This window comes from Mytilus galloprovincialis, chromosome 5, assembly GCF_965363235.1.
Source record: "Mytilus galloprovincialis chromosome 5, xbMytGall1.hap1.1, whole genome shotgun sequence".
NCBI lineage: Eukaryota > Metazoa > Mollusca > Bivalvia > Mytilida > Mytilidae > Mytilus > Mytilus galloprovincialis.
The window spans coordinates 10,285,508-10,313,316 of record NC_134842.1 but is presented as its reverse complement, the minus strand read 5'-3'; the positions used below and the strand labels follow the sequence as shown (position 1 = coordinate 10,313,316).

The following is a 27,809-nucleotide window of genomic DNA, read 5'->3' as shown; positions in this document are numbered from 1 at the left end:
AACAGATTCTCATTTACAAAATTACAAAAAATTACCTGCGGAAAAATGAAATTTAAAATGATATTTGATATCGTCTCATGTCTTATTGTGCTTTTGTTTAAATTGATATTTTCGTTTAAATGTTGTACAATTTAAAGGATTATCAAAATCAAAAACAGAAAAGAATACCATAAAAGGACGAACATTAAAGGTTTTGTAAACAAACAAAAAAAAATTTTGTTGGTGATTTAACAAGTAAAAATAATAAAATAACAACAAAAATCTATGATCATCTCAAAATGACTAGTAAATAAACTTTAAAAAATAACTTTATGGCAGAGATAATAACATATCTGCAAAATTCTACTCTATGAAATAGTATTTTACTTTTCAAATTGTCTCACCATTACCAGTTCATCCATTTAGTTTTTTGCTGACGATTTGGACTTGATGTCCCATTAGCTACTCCTAAAACAGCATTCTTTGTCGTCAAAGGTTTAATTATTTCCTGATGTGAAACAATAAATCATGTTTAAAAAATAATAAAAAACTTTATAAATACAAATGTATCTTGCATCTGTGTCGCTTTCGTGGATTTTTCTACGTTAGGAATGTTGAAAGTCAATACGTAAAGCCAAATATATATATATAAGATATGAACCAATTGAAGAGCCATATGACACAAAAAGAACACAGAAAAACTAAATCCAACATAGGTCAACTTTCAAATTGCTTGAGGGAGATGAAACGTTATTTTTTAAGTTCGAAATTTATTATGTTATTATTATCTTTTAAACGACCTATTTTGGTAAGGTTTGATGTAAATATGATAAGTACCGGAGTACTGACTACTGAGCTTATGAAACCATCTGGATCGAGTGGCAATCTAGCAGCGTATCCAATGCTAAACAATATTAAAATCACAAATAAAATTTATTAATTATATGCGTCTAAACACTGGACTTTTTATTAAATTGCAAAACTTTGAAAAATGACACGATCCCTTCGTTTAGCTTCCGATAATACTGCAATGTTCTATTGACATAACATTATTGGAAAAAGTGTAATAGTACATTGTACAAGCAAAAATGGTTTTCAATGCATAAGGAATAATGCATTGCTATGAAATTAGTGTCAGTAAAACTGTTGAACCACATACTTTTTTATGTAAATTAAGATATGATAGATATATAATTTCTACATTTTAGAAGAGCAATGCAGCGATTACTTCATATGATATTTGTTTTAACTATGATTGGCACTATTGATGTCAAGTGTCAAAATCCTAACGACACATGGTGGGATATTCTGAAGACACAAGGAGTAGCGTTTAAAAATGACACATGTAGAAGAAATGATAAGACATGCGAGTGCTATCTAACAATAGAACACAGGTTAACCATGATGGATGAAAAGGAAATGATTTTACTCGTGCCTTCCGGAGGTAGATTTCGACCATTCAACGACTTGAATAAAGAGTATAGCCAAGAAGAAGAAGAGGAATTTATCGCTGCAGACGGATACGGATCTCGTATGGTTATAGCTGTCAATCGCCGGTTTCCGGGTCCTCAAATAACATCATATGAGAATCAAAATATCATTGTACACATGCGAAATTTAATGCATACCGAAAGTACAACAATTCACTTTCATGGTATACACCAATAAAAAAAACACCGTGGTCTGATGGTATCGCTTTTTTTTTCACAATGTCCAATCTTTCCGGGACAAATTTATACATATTCATTTTATGCATCGCCATTTGGAACAAGTTTCTATCACGCACATATTGGAGATCAACGAAGCGCAGGACTATATGGACCACTGGTTATCATACCATTGTCCACTTTGAATATATCTACTTCGCAGGATGATAACAATGGAAAAGTACACACGGTTACCATTCAGGACTGGAATCACTTTGATGATCCGGTACATTTGACCTTCAAGAAAATAAACAAATTGATACTACATCTGATATATCGAGCGCTTATTTTACTCGTTTTCACTGTCATTCTGGCATAATAAATGGAAAAGGTCGCTTTTACAATTCACTAACGGCACATAACCAAGCTCCGCTGACAACATACGATGTTGAACCGAATACATATTATCGTTTTAGAGTCATAGGTGCAGCAACTCTATATCCCTTTCGTGTTTATATTCAAGGTCATGAATCAATTCGTATAGTTGCGTCTGATGGATTTGAAATTGAACCGATTGAAGTAGACTCCTTGATCATACATCTAGGTGAAAGAATTGATTTTATTTTGAAAACAGACCAGGTGTCGGTAAATAATTTATTGGTAGCGGAAACTTTAGAAGTAGAGCCAGCCTCTTTGAATCAGTATCACGCAGCCGAAGCCATTATATATTATACTGACACAACGGTAAATCTTAATCCACCAAAGGGATCACCAAATAGTTGCTCACAGGGAAAACAATGTAAGATCTTTAATTGCCCATATCTTTATTATCCACCAGATCAAAACAGAACATGTCTTACCTGGAATGACGCCAAAACAATAGATCCCAATTCAAATATTGAAGAAGTTAAAGGAGTGGCAATAGAACGATTTTATAATTTTGCTTTTCTGGCGGAGAATGGTAACACTCCATGGTCAGTAAATGGAAATCAATTCCTTCCTCCGACTGTAGCAGCATATGCCGAATGGGATAAGGTTGAACAAAACTGTGGTGAATGTAGCGAATCAAGTATCTGTGAATGTACGTACTACGACACCATAGATACAGATAATACCGATCAGGTGTATCAATTTGTTTTGACAAACATTGGTAATGGAGCTGGCTGGTCACATCCTATTCATCTACATGGTCATTCTTTTTACGTCATGAAAATGGGTTTTGCCTCTTATAATTCATCAACCGGCAAATTGATACCGGATAGAGGTAACAAGATATTATATGCAACGATGGAAAAAATTTCTGTAACAATGCACAATGGCAAAATTCGACATGGTCAAATGGAAATCATCCAACGTTAAATTGGGATAATCCACCACAAAAGGATACAATTATTGTACCGACAGGTGCATATGTCGTCATCCGATTCAAGGCAGATATTCCAGGCCTCTGGTGTTTCCATTGTCACATCGATCTCCACAATACCAATGGGATGGGAATGATGATAAACGAATCTCCTAAGTATCATAAAAAAGTACCAAAAGACTTCCCCCGATGCAAGAATATATCGTTATTAACGGTGATGGTAGGTTTTTATACAAAAGATTTAGGTTCCCGAATATTAATGAACATGTATATAAGACCCAAATATAACAAATATTAAAATTTTTATGAAAAAACTTGATTCAAGATAAAAGCATCAATAAAAGAGAAATGTTAAAGACAGTAACTAACGATAACTAGTGAAATACAGGATTCTGATAATTTGTTAGGGGGATGAAGATGGGTTTTAGCTCTTTAACGTTTATTTATATACGCCATTCTTCTTCTAAATAAGTTATGATTTAAAGATAAAAGATTCTAAAACTAACGCCATGGATATGCCCAATTCTTAAACTATAATATACTTGTCAGCTTTAATGCACGTGTTTTTAAAAGTTGACGTCATCAATTTTTTTTTGGTTTAATCTCTTTCTGGGTCAAAGAGACAACAACTCGATCGACCCAAGAGCAAAAACAACCGAATGTCACCATATGGTCTTCACCACAGCAAGAAAAACCCACGTTCTATGACGTGCTTCATGAGACAACTAAACAAGAATGTGTACTACATTACAACAATTGTACATTGTTTTGTTCATCAACATATATAAACATACATAGTGACATTATCATTATCTGCATATGCAATATTTTTCTCTGTTAACATTACGTTTCAGTTAGTGTATTTTTGTAAAAACAAAATGAAAAATGGGCGTTCGTGATTATGAATTGGTTAACCATTATCTTATGACAAGAGAGTCCAATTATTTTTTTTAATTTGTCGCTATTCATTACAAAAGAATAATATGAAAAACTAATGATAACACTTGTGGAACAGAAACGAACTGTCTTAAGTCTTACCCTTCTTTTAATTTTCTCTAACAATGTGTAGGTCGTATGTATGTTTTTGTGTACAATAAATAAGAATATTCGTAAGATAAAATTACACTCCTTGGTAAATTATATGTGTTTCCTTTGTGTTCACTATGACATACGTAAATAAACATTAACCATTATTGTATCAATTTCAGGATTTGATACTGTTACACCAACATTCGTCTTTAGCCTGTCCTTAGTGGTATTTGTGTACACTGAAATGATTGTATAGTTTTGCATATAAATTAACTTTGATGTGAAAAGGTAACTTAGTGACACAAAGATAATTTACGCAACTCACCGAATTATTGTTTATGTTGTACACACCACATATTGATAAGTTAGGATTAATTATTGTGTTATTCATTATACGAAAGGATTAAACACAAAGTGTAACAATTTGCAAGGTATTCTTCATGCATTCCATGTATGTACAAATATTCCTACATATACATGAATCGTGATTTTGAAATATATACAACCTAAAGTACATGTAAATCTGAGAATTGGTGTAAATTAAAACTAAGATCATCATAAGAGTATTATCAATATACCCAAAAGAGCAACTGACCTGCTTCGCCTGTTGGTTTTTTTTTTGTACAGTTCAACGTGTTTGAAAGTAACTTTAATCTAATAAGACGATGACATTAATGGTTTTTTTTTCGCTGTTTATATATATGTAGAGATACCTTTCTTATGATGAATATGCTTTTTGTATTCATCTATATGCAATGCTTGAAATTGTTTGAAATCGGCACAATCTAAGTAAAACATGTGCTGTTCGATATGAGTCAAGGTTCCGTAACTTGACCTATAATGCTTTACTTTTATAATTTTCGACTTGGATGGAGAGTTGTCTCATTGGCACTTATACCACATCTTCCTATATCTACTATGTTATATTTACCTTTTATACTTTGTGAAATAATATAGCATGTGAACATTTATAATCATTTATCTGATTTAATCATTATATACATTGTACATACAATAAAATATCCTTCATCAATGTTATAATCCTCCGACGTTTTTCGCACAATTTTCTGTTTAGTTCAACAATCAGATGGTGTGCATAAAACGTTGCGTAACAGTGCAATATACTTCAAGGACTTAATTTGTATGCAGCTTCCTACACTCTGTAATTCTATGAGATTTCTACAGACCCCCCCCCCAAAAAAAAAAACCGACTTGGGACAGTCATATTAAGAATGTGGCGGAGTTAACTATCATAAAAACCTGCAGAGACAGTAATGCAACGGCACAACACAAAAACAAACTATGCAAAACAATAATAAGGATTAAATTAGGCTTAACTCATCAGATCGATACAAAGCAGAAACCATCTTTCAAAAACTTAGACTTGTCGTGACAGGGTATTTATAAATCTTTAAAAACAAACAGGTTATTTGAAGCATCACAAATCTGCTTACCATATACAACTACAATAATATGTTTTACATCAATGCAAAAATTAAATAGGCCCATACTTATTTGAAATATTAAAAAAATAATCCCTACAAACATTTATGTCCAAAACTGAAATTAAATTCATTTGAAAACATTGCGCGGCAATTATCTGTGTTTTAATTCTTGTTAGTATTCAATTGGAATTAGTTTCGATGTAAACCTAAGTGATTGACGACGATATTTAGAGATTAATACATGGCGCTTACATATCGGTCCGTGTATAATCCCGAGACTCCAATATCAGGCCGAGACTTAGTTGCAGTTCTAATAGGGGTCGAGGGATGATACACGGGTCGATATGGAAAAGGCCATGTATTAACCTCTAAATAGCAATCAATAGTCAATCACTTAGGTTTACATCGAAACTGAATAAAAGGAATTCAAAATCAGCGTTAAAGAGTACTTGATCAAAAGTAAGTGTGGCTTCTTCATTTTTATATTATTTAACTTATTTTTATTCGAACTATTTTTAATTAAAATTATTTTTAACTTAAATTATATTTTTAATTTAAAATATTTTTATATGATATTTTTATGTCATATTAATTTGTGTGTTATCATTTTTTGTATATCGAAACTATAATATAAAAAAGAAGATGTGGTATGATTGCCAATGAGACAACTGTCCACAAGAGACCAAAATGACACAGACATTAACAATTATAGGTCACCGTACGGCCTTCAAAAATGTGCAAAGCCCATACCGCCTAGTCAGCTATAAAAGGCCCTGATAAGACAATGAAAAACAATTCAAACGACAAAACTAATGGCCTTATTTATATAAAAAAAATGAACGAAAAACAAATATGTAACACATAAATAAACGACAATCACTGAATTACAGGCTCCCGACTTGGGACATGCTCATATTTAAATAATGTGGCGGGGTTAAACATATAATTTACATGAAGAACAATCTTTAAAGATTCCGTGGGTAATATCAGCAAATTTTTCCATGCACTTATTCAGGATACTACACTCATACAATGACATTATATTTTACCATATATGTGTTATGTATCGTATATATTGTGATAATTAATATGCTTGATATTTTATTGAATAGAATATAGTTATTATTATTATTTTATCATAAACTTCTGAAAATTAAGAAGATTAACACCGGAAGCTGATACGGATTTTTTGGCGGGGCAGATACAACTATATCATCTCGGATAGTGATCTCATTATGATGATACAGTGTTATTATACCGGGAATGCAAACACGACTAGTTTTCTTCTAATCGTTACACATATGCAAAGAGCACTGCATTAGACATGCAGTATATGATAAATAAAGAATAATAAATGGAAACAATTCGTACCATATGCCGTATCATCCCGAGATACCGATATCAGCCCGAGGTTCGAGGGTGATACGGCATGTACTACGGATTTTTCAATGTTGTATACACTTTATCATATATTTAAATAGGAGAGTATCTTTGAACTGACTTCTGATCCCTAGCACCTTGGTTACTTTCTGATTTACCTTTGTCTTGTATTAAAAGCTTAAAATTTCTTTATCCGAAACACCTTGGTTACCTTACAATGTGCGCCCCGTTGTTCATAGAAATATTTTGTTTATTTGTAATTTTTGTGTGAGTTTTTTTATAGATGCATTTCTTGTGCCAGAAAAAAATGAAAGCTCGAAGTCTGTGTGACTTCACATGCCAAACAATGACTTCACACCCTAATGACCGCTCTATTGAGGACTCATTTAGGAAATCTTGAGAATCTTGCATAAATTAAAACATGGCATTCAACGTAAATTTAGTCGGGCTCACTACTGTCATAAATGAAAAAGTTTAGTAGGATGTGTGATGAAGGGTGCACATCAAAGTCAAGTGATACGGATTAAACAGCAGGCTATTTTTCGTAGCGCGGGTAAATAGGGACGTTGTGATTGAAATAAAGGATTCAAGTGGTGACCCCTATGGATCCGTAGGGGCACTGGCGAACCATATAACCTACAAGTCACCACGTGACGGATTTAAACTAATCCCAACGTGATAATTTACCCGCGGTGCGATAAGGATTCTTAGGGGTCAATAGCGAACCATATAACTTATAACGGTAACCGTTCTGGCAGTAAAACACTTGCTAAAGTAAGACGTCTGCTTGGTAGTGCGAGATGTATAAATTTGCAACCACCGTCAGATCAGAATTGGGAAATAGAATCCGATATATCGTGTAGTAAATATCGATGCAACAACAAATATGCGTAGATGGTTTTGTGCAAGTAGCAACCTTTCCGACCACCCCTCTTTTCCAGTTTCTATAACGTTGTATCCGTTGTAGTGTTTAAATGATCTTGGAGTTTTTTTGTACATGTTCCATAATTTATGTGAAAGTGTTATTTGGTCGGACAATACAATTGCAGATATCATTGGCTTAGCATACAAATAGACGAGTCCGACAGACAATTTGTAACATTTTATAAACGTTTACCGTACCACATTCAGCAATGAGTAAATCCCACTACGTATGAATTGAAATAAACCTGAAACAAATTCAAAGGGGAGGGAAGGGGTATGCAATACAAATACACAAGAAAAAGGAATAACTGTTTATACAATGAAGATGTCACGTATCCTTAATTAATTAGTAATTTGGTTACTTTAACGATGAGATGTAAAAATGAAAACTTAAATAATTCTCATTATTACGTTTTTCATCTTTGAGGTATAAAAGTTATGCTTAGTTTCCCGGAACGTTACAGTTTTGCTTCTGTGTTTCCTAATTCGTATTGATTTGTCATTCGTTCTGATTATTATAAGCATTTCAAACTCTATACCAAACCAAATGAATTTCATTCAAATAGAATCAATAAAGAAATTATTTATGCGACGAAGATGGAACTAAGCACTATCGTTGATTAGTAATTTGGTTACTTTGACGTAGAGATATGTAAAATTGAAGAGATAATTTTTATTATTTAGATGTTTTTGTTATTATTATTTTTTCATCTTTCAGATATAAATGTTAGGCTTAATATCCCTGAATATTACAGTTTTGCTTCTGTGTTTCCCGATTCGAATTGATACGCCATTCGTTCTGATTATTATAAGCATAATAAACTCTATACCAAACCATATAAACTTCATTCAAATAGAATGAATAAAGGAATTATTTATGCGATGAAGATGTAACTAAGCACCACCGTTGATTAGTTATTTGGTTACTTTCACATGGCGATTTAAAATTGAAGAGACAGTTCGTATTGTTTATGGAGTTTTTTATGCACCACCTACGATAGTAGAGGGGCATTATGTTTTCTGGTCTGTGCCTCCGTCTATTCGTTCGTCTGTTCGTCCGTCCATCTGTCCCGCTTCAGGTTAAAGTTTTTGGTCAAGGTAGTTTTTGATGAAGCTGAAGCCCCATCAACTTGAAACCTAATACACATCTTGCTTATGATATAATCTTTCTAATTTTAAAGCCAGATTAAACTTTTGACCTCAATTTCTGAACATAGACAATGAAAGTGTGAGTTTCAGGTTAAAGTTTTTGGTCAAGGTAGTTTTTGATAAAGTTGAAGTCCGATCAACTTGACACTTAGTACACATGTTCCCTATGGTATAATCTTTTTAATTTTAATGCCAAGTTAGATTTTTTACCCAATTTCACGGTCCATTGAACATCAAAAATGATACTGCGAGTGGGGCATCCGTGTACTTTGGACACATTCTTGTTTTTTATTATTTTAATTTATTTTAATATCTTTAAGGTATAAACGTTATGTTTAACTTCCCCGAACAATACAGTTTTGCTTCTGTGATTCCGAATTCCAATTGTTTTTGTCCTTCGTTCTGATTATTATATTAAGCATTTTAAACTCTATACCAACCCATACGATTTTTTGGCCAAATTCTGACTTGTTTTGCCCTCTTCTTGTGATGAAAAACTAGTTTTTTTGTTACCCGAACATGTTAAGTACGAGTGGACTATCGTTCAGAAAAAAAACCGTGTGGTTCTATTTCTTGTGAATTACAAATTCGACGTTACCAAAGTTAGCAGCTAAAAGCTTTTTGAAACACAAAAGGCTTGGCCGTCCAAACATTTGCCGTTTTTTAAATTATCAGCACGACAAGAATATTAGCATTCAGGAAGAAACCTCGGGTTCTGTAAAATAAATAAATTTTAACTTGAAAATTGGATAGAAATGCTAAATGGATTAACTGATGTAAATTCAATATAATTGATTTATTGATGAAATACAATTTGATTGATTTATTGATAACAAGAATGTGTCCTCAGTACACGAATGCCCCACTCACACTAACATTTTCCATGTTCAGTGGACCGTGAAATTGGGGTAAAAACTCTAATTTGGCATTAAAATTAGAAAGATCATATCATAGGGGACATGTGTACTAAGTTTGAAGTCGATTGGACTACCTTGACCAAAAACTTTAACCTGAAGCGGGACAGACGGACGGACGAACGAACGGACAGACGGACGGACGGACAGACGGACGGACGGACGGACGGACGCACAGACCAGAAAACATAATGCCCCTCTACTATCGTAGGTGGGGCATAAAAATACAATTTGATTGATTTATTGATAAAAATACAATTATGAACATTATTAATTAGCAAACCGTAATGAACATAATTGATAATCAATTAATAGTAAGGCTTGATCGGAATCAGTCTATGGTTGGGATAGGGATTAAGACTGGCATAGGAAAATGATATTCAACTTTGCAAAACGCTACCTATGGGCTACTCAGATAGTTGTTGCAATAGTTCCTACCGTGCAGAGGATGACACACTCTCTACAAGAGGCATTGGATGGAACATCTCAAACCTGACTGGATGTGGTAATTAAGACACTAAACATAGCCACGTTGGACGCCCATCTTGAGGTTTTACTGCTAGTCGAAAGATGACAAAAGTGAAGGTCCCACGTTCGATAAATGTGTTATACGGGTCACGGCTCCCGGTTTCAGTGTCCGATTCTTTATACGATCTACAAACAGTCAGTCAGTCAGTCAGTTGTAGTCATTTTCGTGTTGAAGGTATTTTGTACATGTAAAAAGTTCATTATTTCTGTGAGAGTGTTAATTGGTAGGACAATACAATTGCTCGAAAAATGAAGATATCATTGACTGAGAATACAGATAGACGCGTCTGCCTGCCAATTTGAATGATTTTTTTCTAAACTTTTCACCGTACGACATTCGACAATGAGCATACCCACATCGTATAGGATGAGAAAAACGTGAGGTGAATTCAAACGGAAGGTGAGAGGCATGCAATACTAATAAAATAGAAAAAGGAATAACTGTTTATACAATGAAGATGTCACTTATTACCATACTGAATTAGTTATTTGGTAACTTTGACGTTTAGATGTAAAAATGAAAAGATAATTCGTATTATTAGGTTTTTCATCTTTAAGGTATACAATTTATGCTAAATTTCCCGGGACATCACAGTTTTGCTTCTGTGTTTCCAAATTCGAATTGATTCGCCATTCGTTCTCATTATTATAAGCATTTAAAATTCTATTCCAAACCAAATTAATTCCATTCAAATAGAATGAATAAAGGAATTATGTATGCGATGAAGATGTTACTAAGCACTATCGTTGATAAGTAATTTTGTTACTTTGACGTAGATATGTAAAAATGAAGAGACAATTCTTATTATTTATGTTATTTTTTTTTTTTTTTTATCTTTAAGGTATAAACGTTATGCTTAATTTCCCCGATCAGTTTTGCTTCTATGATTCCCAATTCCAATTGTTTTGTCATTCGTTCTGATTATTATATTAAAGAGAGGGACGAAAGATAATTTACTACGCCATGGCTAAAAATGAAAAGAACAAACAGACAAACAATAGTACACATGACACAACATAGAAAGCATTTTAAACTCTATAGCAACCCATATGAATTTTTTTTCAAATTTTGTCTTCTTATGTGTTTTGCCCTCTTATTTTCATGAAAAACTTGGTTTGTGTTTATACCCGAACTTGTTAACAAGAGTGGACTATCGTTCAAAAATAAAGTGTGGTTGTATTTCTCGTGAATTACAAATTCGACGTTACCTAAGTTAGCAGCTAAAGGCTTTTTGAAACATAAAAGGCTTGGCCTTCCAAACATTTGCCATTTTAAAATTATCAGCACGATAAAAATATTAGCATTCAAGTAGGAACCTCGGGATCTGCAAAAAAAAAATTAGCTTGAAAATTGGATAGAAATGCTTAATGGATTAACTGATGTAAATACAATATAATTGATTTATTGATGGAGATACAATTTGATTGATTTATTGATAAAAATACAATTATGAAAATTACTAATTAGCAAACCGTAATGAATATTATTGATAATCAATTAATAGTAAAGATTGATCGGAATCAGTCTATGGTTGGGAGAGGGATTAAGACTGGCATAGGAAAATAATATTCAACTTTGCAAAACGCTACCTATGGGCCACTCAGATAGTTGTTGCAATAGTTCCTACCGTGCAGAGAATGACACACTCTCTACAAGAGCATTGGATGGAACATCTCAAACCTGACTGGATGTGGCTGATAATTTAAACACTTAACACAGCCATCAGGACGCCGAACTTCAGGTTTTACTGCCGGCCGAAAGAAGACAAAGTGACCATATTCATATTCCCCAATCACCTTTTGGATCGTAGGGTCATAATGCAGTAGGGGGTAAACATGTTTGCAAGTCAATCATCTGACTAAACTAAGACAATGGTGTATTAGAAATACAACACAAATAACAATCAATGAACTGCCAGTGGGCAGTGTTGACGATTTCACCTACCTTGGAAGCATCATAAGCAAAGATAATGGAACAGGGAAGGATATAAAGGCAAGACTATCTAAGGCACGCGCAACATTTGCTAGACTTCATACAATCTGGAAGTCTAACCAGTACAGTTTAAGGACCAAACTGCGAATTTACAACAGCAATGTAAAAACTGTCCTACTGTATAGTTCGGAAACTTGGCGTGTTTTAGTGAGTGACCTTCAAAAAGTAGATGCTTTCCATACTAGCTGCCTTAGAAAAATCAGCAAAATATTCTGGCCAAATAAGATCAGCAACAAGAGCCGTTTGAAGAAATGCAATGCTAAAAGTATAACAGCAGAAATCAAACAACGAAGATTTAGATGGTTAGGCCATGTACTGAGAATGCCACAAGATCGCACACCTAAAACAGCTTTATATTGGACACCACCAGGAAAAAGGAAACCAGGGAGGCCTAGAATCGCCTGGCGAAGAACTGTAACAGCAGAATTAGAAGCAATGGGCTACACCTGGGGCCAAGCCCAGTACATGGCTAAGGACAGCGAGAAGTGGAGGCAGTTTGTTGTGGCCTTATGTCCCACTTGGGATGAAGAGGATAAGTAAGTAAGTAAGTAAACACACAAGATAAGAATTTACTATACTCGAATCTTAAATAAATAACCAAAATTTGGTTAGAATATTTGGCTCTACTGTCGTATCCTTATTTGAATCAAGATACCACATTCGAATTTTTTTTTGGACCAGCATCGCATTGAAAGATCCTCAATGCACGAAAGGCAAGAGATATAGAGTTTTTATTAGCTGTAAAAGAGAGGCGAAAGATCCAAGTACAGACATCAGAAAAATACGACATACTGTACATACATAGAATTATTCATATGTCAAAATACCTTCAATAATAATGTCAAATTCTCTTAGAAAAAACATATTTTATCATTCATTTAGATTTTTATAATGTTTATATGCTTTTATTTTTCACAATGTGATTGTAACAATCGCGTCCCTTGAACAATTTAAAATACAATTATTTTGACAAACAAGATCTATAACATTTCTAACAAAGCAAACACTTATTCTAAACAAGAGTTATCCGTAGATTGGTAGGTTCGTCGATATACTGAGACGTATCTTCTGATAATATTTTTCAGTCGGACATTACTATGTTTCAGAAAGTCTTCAACAATATGCCCTAAAATGACGATATTTTCAACTTTTGTATCAATAGCTTGATCCAATAAATGATCTTTCAAATTAAAAATGTAATCACCAGAATCAGGTAGTTTTTAAAACAAATCACCAAATGTAACCCGACTCTGGACCTGAATTTTAGAAACGTTCTAAGCAGAATCTACACTCCCGTTTACAGTGATATGCCATATATAGCCATGATCCATGCCCCCACAATGCAGTTCCTACATACGTATCTATGTTGTTCTTATCACACCCTCCTCGTGAAGACCAATACCGACAGTACGTTATAGAGGGATTACCGTTCAAACACTGGTAGTCTGAAATATATATATAATTATCTTATAATAAGGGTATCCTCCTCGTATAGACCAATACGGACAGTACGTTACAGTGGAATCGCCGTTTAAACACAGGTAGTCTGAAATATATACAATTAGACCTTAATTATATCTTATCACACCCTCCTCGTGTAGACAAATACGGACAGTACGATACAGAGGAATCGCCGTTTAAACACTGGTAGTCTGTAATATATATATATAATTAGACCATTATTTGACCATCAACCATGTTATAGTGTCGTACGACAAGTTAACTTGATTAATTGAATTGTAATATAACTCTATGAAATGGTATATTATGTTTATCAATATGATACCAAAGACAGTGGTGATTGGGCAAGGATGGACACACGCCATGCCAACATTATTGTTATTTAAAAGGGGATATAGAATTTAATATTCAAAGAATTGACAAAAATGACTGATACATTGCAGTTACAGTCCTATTGGATAGAATCATGTTGTCTTGCCTCTCTAAATGGTCACCTCCTTCTTAAAAAAATGAAAAAAATGAAAAAAGTTAGGAGCTGCGTTTGAGCAAGGCACATTAAGAATAAGTATATTTATAAGCAAAGAACAGACAATTTTAGGATATTATTATGAGTGCTGCATTAAATTGAACAAATTACTTTCATTCGAACTAATCATATGAAATGACAATCCATCTGTATTTAAAAATCTGGAATGAATGCCTGTCGTTTATTAGTATTATGTTAATTAAGGAGACCAGATTTTCAAGTAGTTATTGACAAACACCAACGATGAGTTTCAACAATAAATATTCATGTGTCATTTGGGAATAAAATAAATATTTTAAGAGAAATAGCCTTGAACAATATTAGGAAATTGATTTTGAAGCAATAAATGTATTAGCATATCAAAATTAATATTGATAGACTTACATGGAACGCAACTACTGTCGTACTCGCTTTCCCTCAAGCAGATTTCCTCGTCCTGACAGCCATGATAGCCACCACATGTTCCTCCTAATTTCTAAAATTAATGCATGGTATACGTAATATTTATGTAAATGTCTTGTACAGAAAGGATTTTTCTTTTCGGTTTTATTTCTGTTTTTTTTGCTATTCTTCAAATATATTTTCATTTGGTGCTTAGTTTTGTTTTTTCGTAAACTGTGTTAATATATTTTATATGTGTTTCTATGCAAAAAATATATTTATAATACATTTTGTATGTGTTTCTATGCAACACTTATAACTATAATATATTTTGTAAGTGGTTTTATGCAACATGTATAATTATAATATAATTTTTAAGTGATTTTATGCAACAAGTATAATTATAATATATTGTGTAGGTGATTTTATGTACAAGCATAATTATAGTATATTTTGTATGTGATTTTATGCAACAAATATACCGTAATATATTTTGTATTTGATTTTATGCAACAAGAATAATTATAATATATTTTATGAACGATACATCATACTGTCACTAAATATAATATGTAACAGTTGAAAGAAAATAAGGATCAGATTCAGGACGTATCAGAAAATGAAACTCAGGAGTGCAACCATGCTGCAGTTAGAACTGTCGTATAAACAGACACAAAACAATGCTTGTGCAAAGCTTAACCACAGTCGTACGGTAGACATTGCGTAGATAAGTACCACAAAATACATTTGAGCGTTGATAGGATATTTTATCGAAAACAATCGAACGTTTTAGCGACAAAGTATTATCCTTTTGGCGCAAGATTTTTAATCCATTTTAGCTAAAAATGAAATTATCAATGTCCATTTTAATACCAGTTTGTTCACCTATTTTAGCGAAAATTGAAATTATCAATGCCCATTTAAGCGACAGAAATCATGATAAATTAACAGAATAAAGATAGCAGTTTAGAAAATATTTTACCAATTGAAATACAGCACTAAAAGTCTAAAAAGTCAACGCAAGTGTTATAAGTCCTTTCTAGCCTAAAAATTTTATCATAAAACTGCAGAAGAAAATATTCCTTCTATTTCTCTTGTCTAATTGAGGTTCAATTTGTTACATTTTAGTTGGCAATTGCCAATGGCAGTCAGCAGGGTTTAGGAACATCCGTTGTTCGACCGGCTAGTCAATTGCGTGTTGTTTAAATATATCATTTTATATATACTTACAGTTGGGATGTCATCCTTCCATGCAAACACATAATCATTGTTGAAATCTAAATTACGGATTGTCCATTCCATATTTGAAATGAGACATTTTTTGTCGACACGACCAAAACTAAAAGATTTGCATTTGTTGAAACTAAGGCATATTTGAGCACACTGATACATAGATGGTACGATGTTCCTTAAGACTACATGTCGACTCATTATTCTTCCTTTCGTAAATTTGAATTTAAGAATAGATTGAGACTGATAATATATTCCTGGTATAAATAATACTGTTATGTACATATTAAACACACTATACATTGTCTTAAACCGATGTAATTAATCACTTTTAGACTCTTTTTTTTTCATTAAATAACAGTTTAAATCAAAGATTCTATTAGCTTGACGTGTCATTCAAATATTGTAAGTTTTATATTCTACCCCTGATAAATCTCTGACAAATCAAGTAAATATAATTTATACGAGAAGCGATGATTTATCAGTACAGGAAGTCAATTAAATGAATAAAATCATTAAACAATTAAATGATTAGATTATTGCCAATGGATTCATAAGATGGTCCCTCGAGCAACCGTGATGTTTCCGTCACTCAATATTTCAATATTTACAAAATTACATTGGAGATCATTAGAATGATTTGAATTAACTTGGGTTCATTGTCCACTGATAACTATCGTAGCATCTATTTTATTGTGTGAACACTTCCCAACAATTATTATAATAATAGCTTTCTGGAGTTTTTTTTGTGTGAATTCGTCCAATTTATATTTTTTTTCCTTCTATCTGAATACTTCCTACAAATACCTTTCCTCTGTGTGACTGCTTAAGTGTTTTATGTCGTAAATCTGTTACGCTTATTTTGAACCACTTGAAAAAAAGTAAAATCACAAAAATACTGAACTCAGTGGAAAATCAATTCGGAAAGTCTATAATCACATGGCAAAATCAAATAACAAAACGCACCAAAAACAAATGGACAAGAACTGTCATATTCCTGACTTGGTAAAAGCATATACAAATGTAGAAAATGGTGGATTGAACCTGGTTTTATAGCTAGCTAAATCTCTCACTTCTATGACAGTCGCATCAAAGGTAGTGAAGCATGATTCGTTTTATCGATTTCAAGTCAAAATACCGTGCAAAAAGCTGTAAGCCTAGCCCTGTAATGATTTGTAAAGCTGAGTTTAATGTCCCTCCCCTTAGGTGTTAGAGCATTAACGTTACCCATTGTCAGTTTGTTCTTTCGTACGTCATGAAAATTTCTCTAACTACATTGCCTGGGACAAAGGTTTTAAATGTTTTCACAATACCACCAATCACCGATAAATTTCTAGTTTCGAAGGCTACAACTTTCACAAGAATACTGTACGTGGGTCAAGATGCGTATTAGGTTCTCCATAGGCCGTAATGGTAACGTTTTCTTCTGTTGTTAAGTCCATATCGTTAACTTGGATATGTGTGATGGCTCGTTTCGAAGCTGAGACATTTTCACCTATGTGGTTAAATTTTCGGGGTACGTAAGATTACTTATTCCGTAAATTAGCAAACCCCAAGTATCCTTTTGTGATGGTAAAAAAATTCCATTTTTAACACAATAAGTTTTTTGAAAATTTAATTCTTTGAACACATTTAATAGCTCCATACATTTTAAACATTTTTTCTGTATTCCACTACTTTCTAAATTAACACAAATGGTTCAGCTCAGTCATTTGTTTATCATAGAAATGTGTCAAATATCACTACACCGAGATTTTAATGTTACACGTGACTTTTTGAGTTCCTCATTTCAAGGCGCATTAGGCATATTGTCCCACGTGTTGTAATCTGTATCTCGGAGGAGTACGTCACTATAAACACTATTTTAAGGACCAGATCTTTTAGCAAAAGCTATCATAATATCTTTTATGATGAGGGTTAATAAAACATTGTCCTATTGCATCCTTAATTTTTAACTCTAATAATGTTTATTATTATCAGAAGGAATGCATTCGGCATTAACATATTTTTGGGTTTTTTTTGTGTTGCGAATCTATATATTAATTACTTGTCGTTCTAAAAATTACGAAAATTTCAATGCAATACGTCTGAAACGATCCCCCCTTGTACATGTATTTTATTCAGTAAAATTTGAAGGAGTATGTTTTATTTCATCGTACTGTATGAAAATATTGTCAATTTTAGATTTTGAACTGTAGATATTAATGGGAAGGCAGACTGTCTTTAAACTGGTCCACTAACAAATCTATCGTCACAAACGTCGTTTCTGAGTATAAAGTATGTTGTTAATGTGGTTGGTTAACTTGTGCGCCAGTTTTGAGAAATGCACATGATCGATGTATACATGTATTTATAATACGTTGTAAAAGTGTTTTTGTTTTTTTTTTTCTTTGTGTACTGTACAAGTAAAACTTACTAAGAGTCCCTGTCCTCAGCTCTAAAGACTGTTTTATAAAGGAACCTGTTTTTTTTCACTTGGTTTATATTAGAAGGATTTAGTAGGACTACTAGTTTTTGAGTATCAGATAGATTTGGAAACATAGGATTATCTATTGTCATATCATTAAAAAGTTTTATACGTAAAACATTATTAATTTGACAGTAGAGGAGAAAGTGATTTTCATCTTCTAAGGTTTTACAAATTGGACATGTTCTATTGTCTCGAGGTATTTTTAGATATCTGCCCTTCTCAATGAGCAAATTATGGTTAATAACTCTAATTTTGGTAAATAAACGTCTGGTTTCAAAATTTGGATATTTTAGATAGAATTATTGGTGTTGTTTGATTTTAATAATTTTGTAAAGAAAAAATTTGTTATTTTCGTTCAAACTATTTATTTTATTTTCCAGTAGTTCTGAATAAAAATTGCTTGTAATATTCTTGATTCAAGGCTTTAGTTTGTTAACTTGTTCCATATTTTGACAGGACATTATTTTTTGTATATCAATATTCATTTCTTGTGTTGAATCTTTGATAAAAGTGGACCAAGTATAAATTTCTTGTGAATCAAGGTGTTTACTTAATCTATAACTTTCTTTTAGTAATGGGTTTATGTTTTCAGTATTTAATCTATCCCAATAAAGAATTGCTTGTGTTTGTATATATTTTTCTATTGGTTGTCTACCAAGTTCAGCTTTAACACCTAAATTAGCAGATGTTTTTTTAGTACCTAGAATATATTTACAGAAATTAACATGAACCTTTTCTAAGGGAGTCTTATCCAAATATTGGAAATTATCTATATCTTTTTTTTTGGATTTTAATCTGCCTTTTGCTCTATAATAAGATTGATTTGTATCCATGTATGATATTTCAGCATTATATGTTAAAATTGGTTTTATAAGAGAATCAAAAAGATTAAAAAGGATACATTAACAGGGAAATTTCCGCAAAAGGCTGCATGTGTTTTTAATGAAAAAAGAGCTTTCCTAGATTTTTGGGCTAAATCTGTTAAACTTGCATTTAGATTTCCATTATTTTTTATCAGAGTGCCCAGAAATTTATACTCAGTAACGTTATCAATTTTTCATTGTTGAACCTAATAATGTATGGTTCCAGTTTTGTAGTTCTTTGTTCAATGATCATCGTTTTTGTTTTTTTAGTATTTAGACATAACTGCCATTTTTCACAGCAATTTGATAAGTTATTTAAGCTATTTTGAATACCTTCTTTACTTTCAGATAAAATTATAAGGTCATCGGCAAACAAAAGACTTCCTATATCAGAATTTAATATTCCCAAGGGTTTTGAACCTTTATGGTCAAAATTTTCAACTATGCCATTAATAAATAAATCGAAGAGTGTGGGACTAATAATGTCCCCTTGTTTTACTCCTCGGTCAATGGGAAAGAATCTAAAATGTTTATCATTATATTTTATAGATGCTTCAGTTTGAATAAACTGTTGTTTTATTATTTCAAACATATATTTTCCTACACCCATTATAGCTAGCTTATAAAGCATTCCAATTCTCCAAAGGGAATCAAAAGCCTTTTTAAGATCTACAAAACAGACATAAAGTTTTCTTTTATTTGAATATATTTATTAATCAAAGTTTTAAGGATAAATACACTGTCTGCAGTTCTATGATTAACTCTAAATCCAAACTGGGCATTAGTTTTTTTTTTTTTTTTCCATAGTTTTAATCATTCTTTGATTGAAGATAATGCTAAATAATTTGGATATACAATTGATTAATGAAATTCCTCTGTAATTGCTTGGTGCTTGGATTACATTTGTCACCAGATTTATGTACCAAAGTTATGTATGCAGAATTCCAGGGAGTTGGATAGTATCCAGTTTTTAACATAAGATTAAATAGTTTAGCATATGCTTTGGTAGTTTCTGGACTACTATCTGGACCGCTCGCTTTTCCATTTTTTAAAGTCTTTTATAATACATTTCATTTCAGAGCAAGTAATAGGCTTGTCTGTCTCTGGGTTAAAAGAAATAGTATATTCAAAATTTTTTCAGCTTTTGCTCAATTTTGGTTTGAAAATCATTATTCCCTGATTTTTTAAATTTTAATTGTGCTTTCACTGTCTTTTAACATTTCTTTTAAATCATCATCTCCATCTATATTTTTGTTTTCTAGTGATTTTAGTATTTTCCAGTATTCCCGAGGATTCTTATTCATCGAATCTGAAAGTTTATCAAAGATTCAAAGATTTTCTTTTATATTCTATTTATTTTTTTTTTTAACTTTCTAAAAGATTTAAGTAAACGAAAATATTTATGTTTCAGTGAACAGTTAAAGGGATTTTGTCTTAATTCTTTTCCAACTGCATTTATTGACTTTTTATATTCATATACCTCATTATCTGACCATTTTTGTTTCTTTCTTTTTTTTTTGTGTTTCTTTTAAAGTTTGGTATACCTCTTACATGTCTTAGTGTACAAGATTTTTCTGTTAAGTTACATAAAATTAAATCAAGCTCACTAGCTGCCTGATCTATCCCATTTTGATTTTCACTATATTTCTTTGCTTCAAAGTTTATAATTTCATTTATAAAATTTTCAGAAGATAGGGTTTGATTTAATATATCGTTCCACTTATAAGATTTCATCGTTTTCCATTTGTCTTCTGGAAACAGATACTGTTTTTCACTTATATTACATTTAAGAAATATTTCAATTTGTGCATGATCTGAAAGGTAGTTGATTTCATTAGTTTTAAAGTATATTACTGAGGTCAGGAGACTCTTACTTACAATATCATAATCTACTGTACTCAAGCCATTAGGCGTGAAACATGTAAAATATCCCAAAGAATCACCAATGTATCTGCCAATAGTATACGTAGTCTTGATGACAAGCATAATTCTAAAAGATTGTTACCCTGTGCATTTAGTATTTTATCTTGGTTATTTCTTTTTTTTTTAAATTGATCCACATCATAATTTTGAGGTAATATATGTTGATAATGTACATTAAATAGATCTGGGTCATCATTTTCTATAAAATCTGGGTGACTGCTAGTGCGGGAGATAAAATCTCCTATTAAGGCAATTTTTCCTTTGTTTGAATATGTACTTATTTCCTTTTCTAGCTTAGTATAGTCATTTTCATAATGAGTGGAATTTACAGGGGGGATATAAACAGCACACAAGTATAAGTCATATGTAAGGTCAAAGAATTTTTTGTCAAATTTAAGCCATAGCCTGTTTTGTGAATTAGTACCTTCATGAATATGGGAAATCCCTTTGGAATATATTTTTTTTATAGTATACTAGTATCCCGCCACTATGTCTTTTTGCTTTCTTCTTCTTTTTTCTTATTTTAGAAAAGGTATTAAAGCCAGGGATATTATATTCTTTACATTCTCCTTTCCAGGTTTCTAATAAGATATTTATGTCACTTTTTATACTATTAAGAAAAAAATCATCATTTGATTTGTCACCAAGACCATGTATATTCCATGCAGATATAGTTAGTTGCTTAATTAATGAGTTTTTATTCATTATAAATCCAAAATTGAAATATATGGCTGAAAACCAGCTTAAAAGCATAGTGATATATCTATAACATTATTATAATCATGTGTAAGTGTACATTTATAAACATATTGTAGTATCATACATTTTTTTTACATCTGTTTGAAATTATGCATTAAAAATGAAAAGGCCTTTAACTTATCTAAGTCAAGTACCATTAAAAGAGGATGGATATGTCTATAAACAGCTGACAAGTTTTTGTTATGCATCGGCTTCAGTTTTGATTATAGACTACATTATTTACCTAGAGAGGACACTAAATGTGTACAAACCTGATGTCAAATTAAGATGTAGAAAATGTAATCACATTCAATCCTTTGAATTCATGAAAAATACAAACGCATAGAACACTATATTTCACATTAAATAGGCATTATTCCAATTTTACATCCATTAATTACATCTCAATAGCAGATTTCCCGCAGAAATGTCAATGTGTTAAACGGGATAGACCAAAACGAATTTTAGGTATGTGTTGTCATTAACGATCAAATCATCCTGGTCAATGAACACAGTTAGATAAAATATATATACATGTTAACTATATTTTGTTGGTTTTCAGAAAAAATGACCTTATCAGGAAAAAAATATTTGTCGCAGACAACGGTATATAGCATACATTATCTTGAAACGACATACGAAAACCCCTTAAGCATAATGGTGCATGGAATAGTCCATGGAATTGTCCAAACCGATACAGGTGAAATACGTAGAATAATAATTATGGACACAGCATTAGATCAGATTTGAGATCCTCATGAGCCCGTAGTAAAGTAAAAAAAACTGTAAAAAGCATTATTTAATAAAATTTGCTCAAATTTGCTCGATTAACCTTGAAGTGAAGACTAATAAAATTTGTGTGTATAGAGTGAACCCCCTAAATAAAATAATACTGTGTTCTTGACGACTTCCTACCGCGATGATCGATAGAAATAATATTTTCCGATATAGTATGTTAATTATATTAATTTTATTAAAGACTTAGTTTTTGACGCCAATCTAAATATTTCCATGATTAAAAGTACACGTATAATGAGCGAGTCCGAAAAAGGTAAAATCACAAAAATACTGAACTCCGAAGAAAATTCAATCGGAATGTCCCTAATCACATTGCAAAATCAAATGACAAAATACATCAAACGAATATACAACAACTGTCATATTCCTGAGTTGGAACAGGCATTTTCAAATGTAGAAAACAGTTAGCCTTTTATTTAATAAATTGGGCTTCGTGAATAGCATGAATAAGCATGGGAGCTGATGAAGGTATATTGCATTTATATATTTAGTAAGCATCTTAATTGTTGATTAAGAATATTTCATCTCAATCCGATAAATGTTACGGATGCTAAAGCGAGTTGGTTGACCGTTACGACAAATCTATTTCACAGATGACGACGAATATATTTCAAAAGACCACTTTCGAGTTATGTCCTTCAACGGCAAAAAATTCATCAATTATGCGCGCCTCTATGCCTTTATTTACCAGATAGAGGAGCTCGCCTGTATTATTAAAGTTCATTAAGCATTTTAGTAGTCGTCATTGTACAGGTAAAACTAGATATGATATTTGTTCTGTTGGTCCCTAATCACAATTCATTAATGACAGCAGTGTTGATTGTCAATTATAAGAATTTAATCTGCAGAATAATTAGTACATTCTGTTTTCAAAATCATTCGCTCAAAGTGGGAACGAAAGTGACGATGACATTTAACGCACAAATAATTTTCACTAATGCCAAAGTTTTTGACGGAACAAAATCGAACTCGAAAGTTTTCTACTGTCGTAATTACAACCATTCCAACAGAAAATAATTATTATTGTTTAAAATAGCTAAACAATTATTCAACTTCAAATTTACTACCCATTTTAGCTCGGCATCCATTCAACCAGTTATTTAAATATAATTAGCCGCCAATCTAAACACAAACTAGAGCAAATAACAAATAAATAATAAAAAAGTCAAGATGCTCTGTATTTACAAGAATAACTGTATATTTCTGAATTTTTCAACGTCTTGTGTACGCTGTTTTGATGAGTAACATAAGCCTTAATATTTCGGGTCATACAAAATACTAATTTTTTGTCATTGTCAATACAACATATAAAAACGCCATCACTACATATACATATCGTCTACCGTTTCCATTTCATAACATAATAACCTAAAACACGTAAAACTATAAATAAGATTCCTAAAGTTGCTATATAACAAAAATAAGGACAGTCAATTCCGGAATCTTTTAGAACGTCCGATATTGTAACGAATGTTGTGTTTGCAGTGCATGATGGGTAAAGTTCAACGGAAGTTGTATTACACCTGAAATATAAAACAAATGAAAACATTAAACTAGAAAGGCTTAATTAACATACAAGATTCAAATATCAAATCCAAGTTCTATTTTAAGTCGCCAAGTCAAATAAATTTTCAACATGAACTATAAAAGAGATTTTGGACCGACATGTATATTATTTAGTGAGTGCAAACACAATAACATGCGACATGCAATTATTGATCACATATACATTTATGTATAAACACAATAACTATGTACGTAGAATCTTATTTACAAAATTTCCGCTATAAAGATGACGTTCTCTCCCTAATAGCTCAAAATTGTTTAACTATATATGTTGACCGCATCAATCCCATCGAACTTCAGATAAAAAATACAACAGATAGTTAAGTTTGCCTCATCTCTGGAATTACAATGAGAGTCGGTTGCATTTGAAAACAAAATCTTTAAGACAAAAAACGAATATTTCAGCTTCCGATTGTAAACTTTCGATTTTTATGCATTACCGTAACATTCGCGCCTACATAGGGTGTATATATATATCCCAGTTCATACGATATTCCAGGGCTTTTTTGTCCTAGCTATTACCATTTCTTGATACATGTAGCTGATTGCTGCTCACAGGAAAGCTATTAAACCCAGATTTTCAAGTGTTGAAGTTAAATTCATCCCATTGTTAAGTTTACGGTTAACAGTTGTGGTATATCTCTTTGACAGATAAATATTATATTAAGTGTGTAAGACAATATTAATCATGCAGATCGATGACATGCAATTAATAACAGTACATGATCTTACCATAAAACAGGCATTCCGTCTGTACTCAGTATGTTGAGACAACCAAATGCGTAATGGACAATTGACAAATATTTCGCCCATTTAATCCAATTAGGCAGATGAGTATTCAAAAATCCGGCTAAAATATTCATCAAAGTAGTCATAAGCAGGAGATATAGTTTATCATTTTAACTTATGAAAATAAAATCTAAAATCTATGCAATATACTGATTACGAATTCAACATGTACAAATTTATGACACATACAGTTGGCTTAATTTTTTTTCTTCAGAAAACCAGGAATACTTGATGCCTCCGAGGTTCAGTTTCAATTATTTTCTAACTGCGGAGTACTACCTAATTCGTTACTTGTACTCTTACAACATGAATTATAACTCATTAAATGAAAGTGTTGAGAAAATACATTGTATGATTGTTTAATCTATTGTACTACAGGTACATTTATTGGTTTTAGAAAGTAACTATGACGGCTAACTCCTTAGTTATGACTTTGATGATAGATAGTCGCCAATAAACAAAATTGTAAAATATAAATTGTGTTTGGTTTAAGAATAATATAGAATAAACACATTTTTTTTAAATGTTATTATTGTTTAAACTTGGTAGATACTCATAAATTTACACAAGTTTACGAGTAGTCGATAATCATAACCTCTATATGCAAGTGTTAAGGATGTCTGCTGCTCTAATTTAAAATAACAAGGATTTCATGTGATTGCTTTAAATGAAAACAACTTTGATATTTAAACAAAATAAAGTAATAAAATCGATAGTCTCGTGTGTAGTTTTCAAAATACGAGACAATTAGAAGATGGCGGGAAAAGGGTTTTCTTCAGACTTTACTATTTGTTAACATTGGAATTGTTTTTTACCCTTTAAACCAAGAAAAAATAACAAGGATTTCATGACAAAAATTCAAATGGTCATAAATGATCTATTGAACAGATTTATGAAGACAAAAGTGGGGTCTCGTGTAAAAAATTTTTTAATACATTTGTATGGATAAAACCTGAGAAAATCGAAAATATGACAAGAATTCAAAAACATGACCAGCAGACATCCTTAATCCTATAATAAACACTTACAAAACACGAGAGAAAACAGCATGTAAGAACTAACTGTTGTTAAACTTAGTTTCATGTCTGGTATGGCTGTTCCAATTATGTGACCAATACTCTGAAATGAAATGTTGAACAGCAAATACACATTAATACAAAGAGATAGGAAGACAACAGACTTGGTTCAGTGATATAATCCCTACTTAATCACACATTCTAAATGATACAAAAACTTTTGAAATGTTGAGGCACTTTCTTATGAATTATTTTCACGTTAGAGACATTGTGATAGAGAGTTTAAAAAGTCCTAACCTATGAACAATTTATCCAGAGCACCTGAGATGACCCCTAGTTTTTGGTGGGGTTCGTGTTGCTTATTCTTTAGTTTTCTATATTGTGTCATGTGTACTATTATTTGTCTGTTTGTCGTTTTCATATTTAGCCATGGCGTTGTCAGTTTATTTTCCATTTATGAGTTTGATTGTTCCTTTGGTATCTTTCGTCCCACTTTTATCGCTTTCATGAACATGAGGTTCTTTCAATATTTTTAATAAATAAACAACTAAAGTATAAACATATATAGAAAATAGAATAAAAGAGGAATTCGGACAGAATTTGGTAAATTAACAGATATTAAAGGTTCAACATTTACATGTTATGTGCAGACTTCCTTTTGAAAATGAAATATCAAATCACAAATACTTGTGTACAAATGTTAAAATTTCCCGGCTCCTCTACTAACTGAAATGTATGTGAATATTCTTTAAGACATTTGTGTTACTAAAGAAAAAAGAGGGACGAAAGATACCATCGGGACAGTCAAATTCATAAATCTAAAACAAACTAACAACGCCATGGCTAAAAATGAAAAAAAGACAAACAAACAACAGCACACATGACACAACATAGAAAACTAAAGAATAAACAACACGAACCCCACAAAAAAACTAGGGGTGATCTCAGGTGCTCCGGAAGTGTAAGCAGATCCTGCTCCACATGTGGCACCCGTCGTGTTGCTTATGTGATAAAAAATCCGGTAAATAGTCTAGTTCGGTAGGTCACATTCATGAAAGGGAAGGGGATTGTAGTTACGACGTAAGGAACATATCCGATATCATTTGTGAAACGGTTATTCCATAACGGTAAACCAACTCGTGATGGTGTCCGTAAAATTTACGGAGGGATGATTTCAACTTCACCATTTGGAACTCTTGATTTAATAGCTTCCTTGTGAGCAGCAACCCTCTATTAAGAAAATCATGATAGGAAATGCAAGCACGGGAATATCGTATCAATTGGGAAATATATACCCCGTATGCAGGTGCTGCTGGAATGTTGCTACTTAGAAATAAAAAGTTCACAATTGGAAAGCTGAAATCATCTCTTTTGTCGTCAAGTTTTGTTTTCAACCGACCCTCATTGTCATTTTCTAGATGTAAGTCAAGATATGAGGCCGACTTAACTGTATCTGTGGAATCCTTAATCTCTACCTCGATGGGATAGATGCGTTCCACATAGTCACCAAATTTTGAATTATTTAGTGAAAGAACATCATCTATATAGCGGAAAGTAGAGTTAAAGGATATTGCTAACTTCTTTCTTTCTTCCTAAGAAGTTCCTGCATGAAGTCAGCCTCATAATAATAAAAAAAACAAGTCGGCAAGTAGAGATGCACAGTTTGTACCCATTGAAATGCCGACAGTTTGTTGAAAA

The 27,809-nt window shown here is 32.1% G+C and overlaps 1 protein-coding gene, 1 long non-coding RNA gene and 1 pseudogene across 5 annotated transcripts in view; 1 reads left to right on the top strand and 2 right to left on the bottom strand.

The window, feature by feature from the left end:
- Positions 1-27,809, bottom strand: part of LOC143075118 (uncharacterized) — a 103,026-nt gene that overhangs the window by 51,095 nt on the left and 24,122 nt on the right. The window contains exons 13-15 of one of the 4 annotated variants that reach the window (XM_076250421.1): positions 26,124-26,214; positions 25,039-25,156; positions 23,901-24,263 (exon numbers count right to left, since the gene is read on the bottom strand). The exons of the other annotated variants lie outside the window; for them this stretch is intronic. Of the exons in view, the coding sequence (XP_076106536.1) occupies positions 24,080-24,263; positions 25,039-25,156; positions 26,124-26,214 (393 nt within the window). The 3' untranslated portion in view covers positions 23,901-24,079. Of the gene's footprint in view, positions 1-23,900; positions 24,264-25,038; positions 25,157-26,123; positions 26,215-27,809 lie in introns of those variants that run through there. 4 annotated transcript variants of the gene reach the window in all.
- LOC143075117 (uncharacterized) lies at positions 1,192-5,050 on the top strand (annotated as a pseudogene).
- On the bottom strand, positions 12,926-16,388 carry LOC143074316 (uncharacterized). Its single transcript, XR_012977795.1, has 3 exons — positions 15,949-16,388; positions 14,722-14,812; positions 12,926-13,795 (listed from the first exon to the last, which is right to left on the bottom strand). It is a non-coding gene; the product is annotated as an uncharacterized LOC143074316 (long non-coding RNA).